Below are 14123 nucleotides of genomic sequence, written 5' to 3' on the forward strand. Positions count from 1 at the left end.
CGTGTGTGCAGACCTTTTAGTAACACCAAAAAAAAAAAAACTCTATATTTTGCCGCTAAAGCTGTTGCACAGGTTTTATAACTTTCGTAGTAGTTTTTGAGCAATGAAATGATGCAAAAACAGTGGCGGTGCCCGGGAGTGGCAGAAAACCCAAACCACAGCTTGCTCAAACTCCTAAGCCAGCCTGAGACAAGCTGAAACAAGCGAATCCAAAAATCCAAGATGGCAGTGCGCTTTTCTGCGGCTGGTTGCGGTTAGTTGCTCTTGCTCCCGAGTTTCCGGTCTGGCTGCCGCTGGTTCGGTTCAAGCTTCGTACATACTGGTAACTACCTGCTCCCGCGCTGCTTTCCCACATGATTTCCTAAATACCTACGGAAGGTGCTTATTCACTCCTGTATTTCGACGAGTCTGTGTAGATAGCATGGTGGTGAGCTGTGCGTTTGCTTATCGGCTGCCTAGGGCGCTGGCTCGAGAAGCAGAAGCGTAAATAATTCAGTGTTAATGACAGGTGATTAAAGAAAACGGCTCTTAAAGAAAACGGCACAACCCTCCTCGCAGCGGCGCCCCTCCTCCTCCCTTCTAAGAGTGTGGCCATCATATTTTCCCGTTTTCGTTTGTTTACCGGATGTTTCTATTGCATTGATCTGTGCACCTTGTTTGAATTATTCGTAGCGGCGACTTGGGTTTTCCCGCGTTGAACTTAACTTACACTGATACCGCGAAAACGTTACCGCGTTCAGGAACTGCCGGATTAGTGTTGTATTTGGCATTCGAGGGAAAAGGCAAGAAATTAAATTATGCTTTGAGCAAAGGCAGCGGGAATGAAACTAACTAGATGCAGCGTCAGTATTCTCTCTGTAGACTTTTTGAGAGCTCGATTCATTCCTTCTAGGACAGTGGCAAGCAGTTGGTCAACTGCACACAAATTTATTTTCCTCTGGTGCAAACTAAGGAATGCAAACATAAGAAAACCCAAGTCGCCACTACGAATAAGAGCTGACTTGGTGCCCCATCTCTAGCTCTGGTATGACATCCGTAGTCACATGACTGACCACCGACAGTGAAGGGTAGGCTGCGGTACCGCGAAGAGGCGACACCTGGCGTAGTATAGCTTTCGCAATAAAAGCCTTTGAGTAGTCTGTCGGTGCGCTACTGAAACGATGTCCATGGCACTGTGGCCAGTGGGCTCCTGCTGCGGGAGTAGACTAATGAATGTCCGCTATGCGGCTTCTTCAAAACTAAGAAAAAATTAGGCAATGGCTTAGCTGTGGTTAAGCCTGGATATACAAGCGAGAAGGTTCAGTTACGCTTGGTTTGACGTCATGGCTGTCGTCGCAGTTAGCGCACAATGCACTGGGAGCACCGCGATAATGATGGAGGCATTTGGCCATCCACGCACTGCCTGTACGGAGGCGGAGGAGGAGACGAGGGTGTAGTGAATACGCTGCTGTCTTAGAAGGTTGCTTTAGAGACTTACTGTGGTGTCCATGCCTTTCGGGTGTACACCAAGATATGAGACGGGCATTTCCTTTTCTTAAAACCAATTTTCATTTTATTTCATTTTGCGTAAAGCCCTTATGGCGTGGTTCTTATGGCGTGGTTCGGGTATCTACTGAGATATGAGAGAGACAGGCTTCGTTTCCTTTCCTTAAAACCAACCAATTTTCTTTTCATTTTCCTTCCCTTAAGGCGTGGTTATGAGAGTTTCCTGGCAAACTGTTTTTTTTTCTAATATTTTATTTCTTTCGTTTATTCTTGTTTCTGTGCTTATTTTTATTCTTTTTTTATTATGAAGTCGGCAGCCACCTGAGCTCCGCGTGATGTCGCTCGGTTTCGCGCATGCATATAAGTGGGAAATCTGGCCTCCGGCTCACGCGAAGCGCGGTGTTGATGAGCCTAGTGAAGATTTTCGCTTCAAAATGATGAATCTAAGCGTCAGTGGTATGGCAGTTTTGGTGACAGCCGCTGTAAAAAAATCAAAATGCATAAAGGTGCAGTACTGTCAAGGGAAGGGTGGTGTACATAAGAAAATGCTACATCAATAAATGTGTGTGTATACACAATAACTTTGTGCAGATTCAGATAGCAATAAAGTAAAGCATTTCACTTGTAATTGAAATATATCGATGTGTGGCTATGAGTATACACATACATAAATTAGTTTGGACAGATGAAAAAGAAATAAAAATAATGTTGCTCCATAAACACGTACAGAGGAAGCCATTGAGAAGTTTAAGGCTATGACTCATGCAGAAGAGTCCGCAGTGCACAAGTATAACAAGCAGGACATAGCATGCTATAGCTTATTGTACAGACACCAATACAAGTTCACCGCCTGGCTCGGCTAACCTTGAGCATGTTTGCCTCTTGCCAGATGAGTTACAGGCTTTCATGCTTGAGGGCATGGAATGTGCGCCATGCCCTTTTTTAGTTACTTGATTTTTTTGGATAACAAGGGGAGAGAAATATGACTAAGGTAGGTTGAGTGTCAGGTGGAGTGACAAAAAAATTCGCTGGAGAATTGATGCCGTGGCTGGTGCAAAATAGCAATAATCGGAGGTCATTAATTCAGTTTTTTGAGATGACACACTAAGGGGTAACCCAAAATATGCATGTGTATAAATAGCTCCTAAGACAAATAACCACGATAGTGCACAGTGTATACAAGGAACCACAAGTGCTTTTCTATGTGGTATTGTACCTACCACAGCGTCAGTGTTGTGATCGGAGGGCCCGCCAGCGGAAACAGGTGAGCCAGGCAGGCGCCATCGAGCTAACTCTCCTGAAGGCTTCCCTCTGCAGTCTGCCCACTTCGTCCTTATGCGGTGAAGACCCTGGTCCCGATCACCGAGCACATCAACTGGATGGCAGCGGTGTGATGGTCTGTGCTGTGTCCTGGCTCTGGTATGGGTAAGTGTACCGCCTTGTCTCTGAATTTTGCCAGGTTGTACATCTTCAGGATTTGTAAACCTAGGTAATGTAAGGTGGCTCTAGAGATTGCCTGGGAATCTTTCTCTGACCACATAGAGTAGAGACTAGCCGTCGCTTGAGAGCAGACATGGACTGGAAAAAGCTGCACAAACCGCACCTGGTTCTGATATGCGGGGAATTTGGCATCGGTTTTTGGTTGACCCGTAGGAAACCGCTCTTACTTGAGGCCATTGAGGCAAGCGGTGCAGACGCGGAGGAGATAGTCGAATGTTAGGAGGATATTCAGGAGCTACTAAACAGAGAACGGGAAGAAATGCGACAGGCGTGAGAAAGAATGCGGGAGTGGGAAGAAGCAGCTCGGGAAGAGCGGGGAAAAAACTGCGAAAGAGAGTTGCAGGAACTCACGCGTGAACATAGCTTGATAAGAATGCAAACAATTCGATCTAGGTTAAGTGTTTTCAGGACAGGCGAAAATTTCAGCAGTTTTCTTCAAAATTTTGAGAGAATTTGTATGGAGGAGCAGCTAGGTCGGGGTTATTGTCTATTATGCTGCTGGGTATCCTCCCGTGTGAAGCTGCCAACGTATTAGCGCACCTGTCGGATGAGGATGCGAAAAACTACGCGAATGCTAAAAGTGCTCTCCTCCGATACTTCCGAAGTTCCGCAGAGGCTGATTTCGAAAGCCATATTGACTTTGGTCAGGCATACCATGAGAGTGTCAGAAACCAACTTAGGAGCTCCGCTCAGTCGCCAGAAGGCACGACTGCTGCTCAGAAGTGCCAGGATAGGGCAGGTTTGGTCCTAGAAAAAAAGGCCACTTTGGCAATGAGGACCGATAATTTTGGTCGAAAAGCTAGCGAAAAGTGCAAATCCACAAGCCATAAGGGCTCGGGGGTTAGTGTATGCACTAATGCTAGGAATGAGGAAAAGTGCAAATCCGCAAACCATGACTCGGGGGATAGTGTATGCACTAATGCTAGGAATGAGGAAAAGTGTAAATCCACAAGCCATAAGAGCTCGGGGGATAGTGTGGGCACTAACACTAGGAATAAGGAAAGCTGCAATGGGGGAGTTTTGAGCCCAGAGGAGCATGCACTTTCCGGGAAGGAGGCGGATTCCTGCAGTCGAGAGGGTAATACCCAGGACAAAAACGCTACCTTAGGCAAAGAGCATGGCTCAGATCAAGTTGCGGGCCAGAGCATTAGGGTTGTAGGGTCGAATAGCAAGCCTCAGGAGAGCAAGTTGTTGTGCTCAGCAGAGAGTTAGCGCCGTCGGGACAGTTAGATACTGCGACATGCAGTGACTCACGGAAAGCACGAACTATCGCGAACCGATAGTTCGAACTCAAGCGGGAAATGCGGCTTGGTGCTGCTTCAAAGAGCAGAGGTGAAGGGTGAGGTCACCGCAAGAAAGGGAGGCACGCAGGACTGAACAGCTAGGGCAGTCTCCGGGAGGCAGCCGCGCGCAGGGAGAGCCAAGCCAAGGGGTGCTCTCGAGAGAACGGACAAAGTACAGGCCGGGGGCCCTGTAAGGTTAAAGGTTGGTCAACAGCGTAATCGTCCAAGACTGCCACCGCGGCACTCTGGATGCGATAGGCACTGAATGAAGGCCAGACTGACTAGACGGGTTTGGACAAAGCGAAAGCCACAGGCCCCATTGTGGCGACACTGCAGAAGTTCTTGGAGGACGGGTGAAACTTGCAGTGGGCCATAGAGAAGCACGGGCAGCTACCACACGATAGAATGCAGCAGAACACGCTCCATTCGAAGAACATTCCTGAATCGAGAAAGGAATACTCGTAGGCATTTCTTTCGTACTCGATCGCCCACCCTATCGCATTGTTGGAGATGGGCGACCGGGGTACGAAACGAATCATTGTCGCGGGGCGTCTCGAGCTCGCACGTGCCAAAGCATTTTTAAGACTTTCTTTTTCCGTCGTGCCGCGGCAGCTGAAGCTACTCTCCATCTGCGACCGCGCAGGGCGCGGCTGAAGAATAGGCAACCTCTTCGAGTCTCGACGTGGGTTGTTAGCAGGAGATTCCGAGAATGAAAGTCTCTTCTGTTTGCTTTTTCGTTTTTTTTCGCTTTCCTGCAGAAAAAGATTTGACAGTGTATAGTCCTCGTATGCTTTTTGTAAACTTCCGCAGCAGTGGTCTAGAGTTTGTTTTGCTGCAAATTGTTTTGCACCATTCAGTGGTGGTGCCTATGTCTGGCAGCGTCTGCTGACACGCGAAAGAGCTAGCAAGATGGCCCATTGTAGGTCACTAGCCTAAGCGCCTAGAGTCACTTTGTTTAAGGCATTAGGGAGATTAATGCAACCTTGGCTCCGATGTTGAGCACAGCTTTGCAAGGTTATGCAAAGGTGACGGCAGGATCCTGTCATGCAAAATGAAGGGAAACCAGCATGTTCGTAACTGTCATGATGATTACAAATTGAACTCCGTTACAAAAGAGGGCGAGAAAACGGAAACGCCGACGGCCTCAAAACACGTTTTTCTCAGTGGTCCTGTAGGAAGTTCTTAAAGGGAAACTGCATAGGTTTTAGAAATCAACGAGTTTAAGAGGGTCGAATGTGTGAAACCTGCAGGTAAAGCATGCGAAGTCTTTTTGGGCTAGCAATTAAAATAGTGAAGTAATCGCTGATTAAAATCTGGACGCCCTTCAAGCTTCTCTGCATCGCACAACGCCAAGTGGGGGGCACATGATGACGTCATCGAAGGTATCGGTACATTTCCAACACACAAACGCCTGCTTTGAAGGAAAAAAACCAACGCCACAGAAGGCGAACCCTGCCGAGAGCTGTTTGGCAGCGTCTAACGAGTCAAGGCAGGGTGTGGCTGACGACAGCGGTAATTTGAAATCATACCTTCCGTGACGTCACGCTGAGTTTCTCTGCACTACTCTGGTGCATTCAGGAGAAGTGCAAAATTCAATCGTTGATTACGTCACTATTTTAAATGCTAGTGCGAAAACACTTGGCATGCTTTACCTACAACCTATATAGATTTGAATCCTTGAATATCGCGAAATTCTAAAAAAAGTGCTTCAGTTGCCCTTTAAGGTAGGAAAACAATTTGGATTTGTTTTCTTTACATTTGCATCTCTGAAGTGCCACCATTTTGTTCCCTTTGTCGTCGAGTTTGAGTGGTTTTGTTTGGCCAAAATGCGGAAGCGAGTGGCTTCCAGTACAAGAAAACAAAAATTGGCGCAACTAGGTCCGATAGGCCAGCTTTCCAGGCATGCGCTTTCGACGCGAAGGCTGTATTGTGTATCAAAATTTACAGCCTTTGTTTAACCTTATCCTATAACCTGGCAGTTCCTCGGAGGTTGGCTGTGTGCTGTTCTGCTGGGGGTATGGGCTTAGCGCAGGCTTGATCGCTAATGCTCCATTTCGAGGACCATTGCAAGCTGTGCAGGGCTTCCTGGCCAACCTGTCGACCAGATGGGCTCGGACACTGACGCACATTCGTGGTGCACCGATCAGCTGGAACCACTTTGTGGCGTCTTCTTGGCGGCGGATGGACTGTTGTGATCGGATGCCCTGCCAGCGGAAACAGGCGAGCCAGGTAGGCGCCATCGAGCTACCGTGACCGAAAGCGCTGCTGTTCGGAGAAGGCTTCCCTCCGCAGTCTGCCCACTTCATCCTCATGCGGTAAAGACCCTGGTCCTGATCACCGAGCACATCATTGGACAATTTACTGAATGATAAATTGCAACCAGTCCGTGTACTGTGCAGTGCCAGCAGACGTTAAGGAACCCCACATAGTGCAATATAATCTGCTGGCGACTACTAATGTGTGTTTCATAGCTGATCTGTTGTTTTGAGGCATCAAACCCCATACTTTAGAACTTCCAGAGGAAAAATTGTTAACACAGCCATTACAAGTAGCAGCCACCACGGTGGCTCAGTGGTTGTGGTGTTTGGCTGCTGACCTGAAAGACGCGGGTTCGATCCCGGCCGCGGTGGTCGAATTTCGATGGAGGTGAAATTCTAGAGGCTCGTGTACTGTGCAATGTCAGTGCACGTTAAAGAACCCCAGGTGGTCAAAATTGGTGGTCAAAAGGTGGTCAACTCATATCCTGAGTTGCTTTGGGACGTTAAACCTCATGATTGGACAGACAAACATTATAAGTAGCACATTATCATAGTTTTAGCATGCTTGTATTCCACACTAGCATACATATCAACCAAGTCGCATCTTATGTGAACTTTCTTCTTGTTACAGAGCCAAACATCTGAGCCAGTCTGTTTTCGCTGCCTGTGGATTCCAGACATTACTAATTTTCCGACCACAGCAGTGGGCAACAGTTATGACCAAAGGTTAGTAACCTAAAGCCATGCATGCCTCAACATCTTCTTGCATTTCACAACTTTTTGCACGGGATTTCTTGAGTGGCTGTGTGGCTGTGATATGTTTTGCTGGGCTAGTAGCATGTTCCACCGGGCATCGGGTCCAGGAGCACCACCTCTGTGCTGACAGAGGAAGGAACGTGGGCCGGAGACAGGGAGCAGGGGAAGTAAAGGAAAAACTATATTCACATATTTACAAAATTCTTTACAAACAGAGACAAACAGGGTAAAGGCTGAGAAGTGTCTCAGGTAATCGCTGAGGGAATTGCTGCTCGATGAATGTGTCGAGCGCTTTAAATAGTCCCTCTCGTGGTCTTCCCGCCTTTTTCTACCAATCATAGGGATTTCGTCTTGAGCGCCACCTTTGGGTGGAGCTAACGACGCTCATTGGCTAGCTTTGTGTCGCGATTGGGTACTCCTTAACGGCGCTCCCCGCTCCATCGTTTTCCTCGGCTGAGTCACTTGGATAAAGTCTCCTGGAAGTGTCTCTTCCGGCCAGGGGGATCCCATAACTTGTTTCAAGGAAACGCCCAAAGGCGAACACTTGCAGCGGCGTCACCCGCGCAGTTGACGAAAGAGCGAGGCGCGGTTGAATGGCATACGCTCGTCTCCGCGTGTGGCAGCAGGCATTGAGTGAGGTCACCCTGGCAGATGTACACACATGGTCGCAGGGTCAATACTGCTGCGTTGGGTGCTGTTTAAGGGGAACTCCTTAAGTCTGGAAAAGCACATGGTGGCAGTCATGCCGCAGTTGAGGTACGTGGAATCAAGGAGTCGTATCCGTCCCTCGTGTCCGGTTCCACCTTTCTTTTCAGGAGGTCGCATGGGAGCGCGTGCTAGTAGAAACACCACTTTAGCAGAACCCCGCACTGGCTCTGGGAAAGGCGTTTGTGGCGACGGATGTGGCGTGAACACACAAAGAGGGGGGGGGGGGAATCACAACAGCCGTGTGCTTGTCAGAAGGGAAGAAAACGAGCCAAACTACAGGGTTCCTTGTCTCCTTTTGTAAGCTGTTTTGGGTTCATGAGTGCCAAGCAAACTGAGAACATCTGGTCATAACAATGCTCAGACTAACAAGGGTCACGATACTTCCAGAAAGCAAACTTGCATTTTGTAAAAGGAGAAATGCAGCAGGAGCAAAAGCAATCAGTACAGTACATGTGCAATCAGAGCATAATTATAAATAAGCAATATATAAATACTTATATCTACAAAAATAAATAGTGCAACAAAACTTCGAGAGGGCACATAAGCTGTACGCAGCAATGAAAAACCAAATATTTAAATCGTATACTAATACGACCTATCATGAATATAAACACTTAGTAATTTATGCTTATTTTTTACAGGAGCACTGTGTTTTGACTTTGTTTCTGTGCTTCTGTTGACGAATGAGATGTACTATTGAGATGGAAAGAAACGCAAACAACGCGGTGCCTATGCGCTCTGCTGATCAAATTTCTTTTCTTTGCACTTTGACGTGAATGGTAAAAAAAGTTGTTAGAGTTGTCCTAGAATGCTTCACGGACAACTCTAGCATCTTCTTGCTTCTACCGAAGTTAAAGTGAACAGCCCCTAGGCTACGCTTAGTTCGTGTTTCTTTCCAGCAGCCCTGTACCATTGTAGCTTTTTGTGGCAGATTAATTTAAGAAATTCCAGACTGCAGCCTAATGAACAGAAAGATAGCCTGCTGGTTTGGCATCCTTTCAACCAGATTCTTACATTTGAAAAGTGGGCATAGTACATGATTTCTTGTCTGAAGGTGGAATAGAATTCTTTTATATAATTTAGACATTCTTCAGAGGTTGCAGGAGTTGACTTGAAGAGGTGCTGAGGAACACCATTCTCCCTGAGTAGTGTGAAAAATTGGTGTTGTACACAGAGAGAGCTACCATATGCTTTAAGGAGTGTTTTCGCACATGTGCACTCTGTAGTCCTCAGATAGAGAAAGCTCTTAACAAGAGTGCTAGCAACATGGCACTCAACATTTCCATATACTATGCAAGCGGAATCTCTTGAAGACACTTGCACGTTGCATGAATTAAAGCCTTCCTGCCTGCTGTGGCTTGTGGTTGGTGTGTTGCTTGGTGACAACAATGCGGAAACACTCTCCAAGGTGGTAACGAATGCATTGGTTGTGATTTCACTGTTTCCTTGATACAGTGTGAAAAGTTTGTCAACCCAGATATGTTTTTTACACTGGCCATGAATTGGTACACATTGGATGTCTCATCACAGCCATGTATTTTACGATATATTACAAAAAAGTTCTGCAAGGGGTCTTGCTGCAATCAGTGAGTGAATCAATGAGGAGTGAATTAAAAGTCTTGGTTTTGATCACTCCACAGCAGGAGCAAGGCTTCGATTGCAATCTGCCAACATTTGATGGAGCGCAGTTGCTTGTACTGAGGGCTGTCAAAACACTATTAGGTAACCGTATTTATACACGACTTAAAGATGACATGGTCTCCTGAGCCCTCAGTCATTGTGTACCGCAACTTGTCCTGCTTTTTCAGAGCTCAGGTGTCCAGACTGTTAAAAAGCTTATCTACCTCTACGCGAACTCTGCTGCAAATTAGGCTTCAACAGGAAGCTCCTGGACGGCGATCAGAGTGAGCAGTGCCACACACATGGATTTGCTGAACACTTCGTGTAAGCGAAGGGCATCCTGAAGGTGTGTTGTTCTTTTAGTTTCTTTGCCAATCTGCTTTTGAGATGTTCAGGTGGTGTGTTCTAATCTGGCTCATGGATAGAATGGATGAGCACTCTTCACAGGCTGACAGTGTTCGCCTCTTGATCACAGATGCCTGCTTTCACCAAATGACCTTTTGTTTCAAGCTGCTGAATTAAATCTAACAACAGCTTGCTTATTGCAAGAGCTGATGATGCTTTGCAGGAACTCCTGAACTTTTTTGAGTGAGGGGGAAGGTTGCAAGTTCTTTTTGTTATTTAATTACTCCATGTTTTACTTGCATATACAGTTTTAACTTTTTAATTATATGTTTAAATTATGTGCTTGTCAAATGCTGTTAATGCATACAAAACTTTAATTGAAATGGTCAGCATTTGCAAAGAAATATTTTACCTGTGTACTTTCAGCTGCAGTATACAACAGCCTCATTCATGTTTCTGGGCACATGTCAGTCTACCTAAGTGTATATTCGTAAACTAGTTGTTAAGGAATCATCATCATCACCACCGTGACTGTGCGCAATGCAGGGCAAAGGCCTCTCCCTTGTCTCGTTTCCTTTGCCGGCTGTGGTCTCGATGCTTTGTGGGCCGCTACAAAAGCTACTGGATGAATCCAACATCTTGATACGCCATACACTGCCATAGCAAGATTTCCTTTCATTCCCATCATCCATGAAGCCAGTTACAATATCTTTTGATTGATCAATTTGCAATTTCTTTTCAAGGCAATTTCAATGAATAAAAGACAGCATGCTTTGTTTTGCAGGGCCAATCTTTTGTTATTGGTTCTGTTGCATCCATGGCACCTGGACTGATACCTGGTGTAACTACCAGCCAGTGCCTCAGTGCCTTTACATGCAGCAAATGAAGCATTTCTCTGAGGAAGCGGTAAATTTTTGGGGAGTGAAAGAACAAAATGAGAGCGAATTTATTCATTTGTTTTGACCATTGCTTTTTATTTTTTGGAAAAGGGCAGAGCCTGATATAAGTTTTAACCAATTCGGAAAGGTCTTCTAGCAAATGCAGTTCAAGCTTGTTTGGAGCCTCCTGCTGTGTAGCACACCTTGTCTCAAGCCTAACCTGGCCCAATGCTTTGCTGTGTGTGTCGCTTCGAGAGTGCATTTTCTGAGTCCGCTTTTTGGTGCAAGGGGTGTGCGCAGGTGTGCATTTCCTCCCTCTGCTTTTTGGTGTTTCCATCATGTGCCACCGTTGTCCGTTCCATGCTGGCCTCTCTGGCAGCACTGGGGCATGCTTGAGATCAAAAATATATGAAAGAAGACAGAGAGATGTCTTCTTGTCAGCCTCGTAAAAAAACCTAGATGCCACGAAAATTACTATTAGGGTGCAACCAGAGGGCTAATAACTGGCCACCATGTAGTGCCATGACATTTTTTGTTTAAAGTGGTTACTCAGACAGAAATGTCCATTCATAGGTGAATTTTATCGTGTAGTGGTCTGAGGATTTTCATATCGGGGGACCACAAATTCACTACCGCAGAAATTCAACGTGGTAAGAAAGCATTCCAATAAAGAACATGCAAAATTTCATGAAACATTGAAAGAAAGCAACAACTCTTGCAAAGTAACGGTTTCTGTATTAGTTCAGAGCTTTCTGAGGGGTTCCGCTAGGCTACATAAGCCACATTTGCACGAATTTGACTGGGCCCAACTGCATTTCCTCGTTTGTCCTGTTCAGCTGTTGCACCATCGTTTACATGCACCACATCAAGCCTGGTGGTGCCATGCCCAGTGCAGGCCGTGGAGGGGCAAGCTGCACCCCCCTTCTGCTTGGGCTTCTTTTGTGATCTGCAGCTGGGAGGTGGTGCATTCAGAGCAGGTGGCAGGGAGGGGTGCCTTCCCACAATTCAACTTGGCACACTTCACCAGTTTCCATTCACTGCTGAACTCTGCTTGCCTTTCTCGACCTACACCCCATCTGGCAGATTTATGCGATACATATTCTCTCCTGGTGCATTTCTCTCGTGCGACAGGCCAGAAAATTGAGATGAGTCGCATTTATGTAAATACAGCTGCCATGCAACTGGCATCACCAGTGCTCTATATATGTGGTAGTATCAGCAAATTAAAAAATTGGCAGTGGTTTAGCTCTGGCTAAACCTGGAGGATTGCGAATGCAACGAGGAGAGAGAGAGAGGTGATGGAGAGCGTGCGGCAGCAGCGGCGGCCCCGGGACACTAGCTATGTGCAGCTATGCCGCGCCCAGCGCAGAATAGGCATTTCTTCCAGTTCGACGCAAGCACCGTCAGAGGGCGCCGAAGCCGCCGAAAACGTCTGTGGCTTTGGAGTATAGAGGGTCTCGCTTTGGCCATTGTGACATGGCAGTGCCGCACGCGTTATGCCAGCCCTGAGTCACCCGCGCAGCGACAGCGGCGTGCGCGCCAGCTGTGTGCTGTCCTCGCGCATGCGCAGTATGGCCTTGCGTCAGCTCCGCTAAATGGCTTGATCACTCGCGTAGTGTTCCTTTCACAACAAAACTTTGTGAACAAGATGGCTAAAGATAAGCCTATAGCTGTAAGTTTTGTTCTTACAACAATGAACAGCTCAGGTATTTACACACCTGTGTCTGAACAATGCGAGCATTTTCACGAAAAAAAATTTGGCAGCAGTGGCAGTTTTTTAATGGGGAAGCCGGGTTCTGATGGGTGAAAAATGCCGAAAAAAAGATTTTTTTGAAAATGTAATATTGGAAATCTACACCTATTTTTCTATCATTTCACCAATTTTCGTGCACTGGAATGCAATATTTAATTTAAGAAATGCCTGCGCAAGTTGGATTCATGCAGAATCAGATGCCAAAATGGTATTTTTCCAGCGATGCGGAGCGGTCATTTCGCAGCTCCGGTCGGAGCCATCGCGGTTTCATTCAAAACAGTGATCTTTGGTCTTGAATTTCCCGCTGCAGCGAACCCTGTGTGGTGATTGGTCGCAGAGACAAAAGGTTTAAAATAAAACCAAAATACACAGTCCTATTGGTTGCCACATGTACGTGATCTCAGGATGCCAGCTGATTGGCGCATCTGAATGGGGTCGTCTGCAAGGCCATGGCCGCCGCATTGGCGACGTGCACAGGACACCATTTTGCTGAGCCATCTCTGACGGCAAAGTTGTACGTTACGATGTCCACATCTGTCGGAAAGTTCCATATGCGTCATAAATACGGAAAAAAGAGGAAGTCACTAGCGGATAACTTCAAGAGGGCATCCGTGCTGGAATGCACCGATGACAACGGACCGAACGACCAAGCCAGCAACGCTGTGGAGAACAAAGGCCCAGTGGTTCCACTAGCTTCCGAGGATTGCACCGACAGCGGCTGCATTCGGTGCAACACTGTGACGCTGCAGCCATCAGATATTCAGCAAAACAAGGCCAAAGCAAAAAAGAGGCTGCACGAGCTCGCGACAACTTTGGTGACAAAGCGAAAATCTGGCTTTTTCAGTGGTGGCAAATGACGTGTTGGACTGCGCCTTTGACGAGACGTGCTTCTCTATCGTCACCTTGGATTCTGTAAATGAACTGCTGGAGCTTGCGGCAAAATGCAAAACCTGTGGCGGCGACATTAGTTTAACGAAGGGTGAGCGAAATTTTGGCCTTGCCCTGAAGCTCGTTTTGACACGGGCTGTTTGCGGTGAGAAATCGGCACGATGGAGCTCACCGTGCGTTAGCGGCGGTGGAAAAAAAGGAACTCTTTTTGAAATGGTCTGGTTTCGTGCGCTGTGTGAGTACGGGTAACCGGCAGATCGCACTTAGTGACATTTTTTGCGGCGATGAACATTGCACCACGGGCTGCACAAGAGTACGTGGCAGTGCTACGTCAAAGAAAAGCTGATGCCTGCGGCAACCCGTGCCACCAAGGAACTAACAGCAGAAAGCGCACAGTCGGTCAAGAATCTATACGATGGACTGCACTTCGGAAATGCAGGAAACATAGCACTATCCTTTGACAGGTCGTGGATGACGCGTGGGCATACATCTCATATTGGCGTAGGCACGGTGATCGAACTTTTTTCTGTGTTGGTGCTTGATTTTGTTGTTTTGAGCAACTTCTGCGCTGGGTGAGAGCAAGTGCCAAAGGATGGTGACTCGTCCTACCAAGCTTGGAGGATCAGCCATTTATGCCAGAAAAATACTG

The 14123-nt window shown here is 47.0% G+C and overlaps 1 protein-coding gene across 1 annotated transcript in view; it reads left to right on the forward strand.

Annotated features, from left to right (window-relative positions):
• The first annotated feature begins 298 nt into the window (after positions 1-298).
• The window catches only part of LOC149357278 (uncharacterized), a 39161-nt gene continuing 25336 nt past the window's right edge, over positions 299-14123 (forward strand). Inside the window, exons 1-6 of the mRNA XM_089584487.1 lie at positions 299-322; positions 2711-2749; positions 2803-2910; positions 6374-6497; positions 7158-7252; positions 9799-9894. Of these exons, the coding sequence (XP_089440613.1) occupies positions 2879-2910; positions 6374-6497; positions 7158-7252; positions 9799-9894 (347 nt within the window). The 5' untranslated portion in view covers positions 299-322; positions 2711-2749; positions 2803-2878. The remainder of the gene's footprint in view (positions 323-2710; positions 2750-2802; positions 2911-6373; positions 6498-7157; positions 7253-9798; positions 9895-14123) is intronic.

Source organism: Amblyomma mixtum, chromosome 3 (assembly GCF_055824585.1).
Source record: "Amblyomma mixtum isolate Tamu chromosome 3, ASM5582458v1, whole genome shotgun sequence".
Taxonomy (NCBI): Eukaryota; Metazoa; Arthropoda; class Arachnida; order Ixodida; family Ixodidae; genus Amblyomma; species Amblyomma mixtum.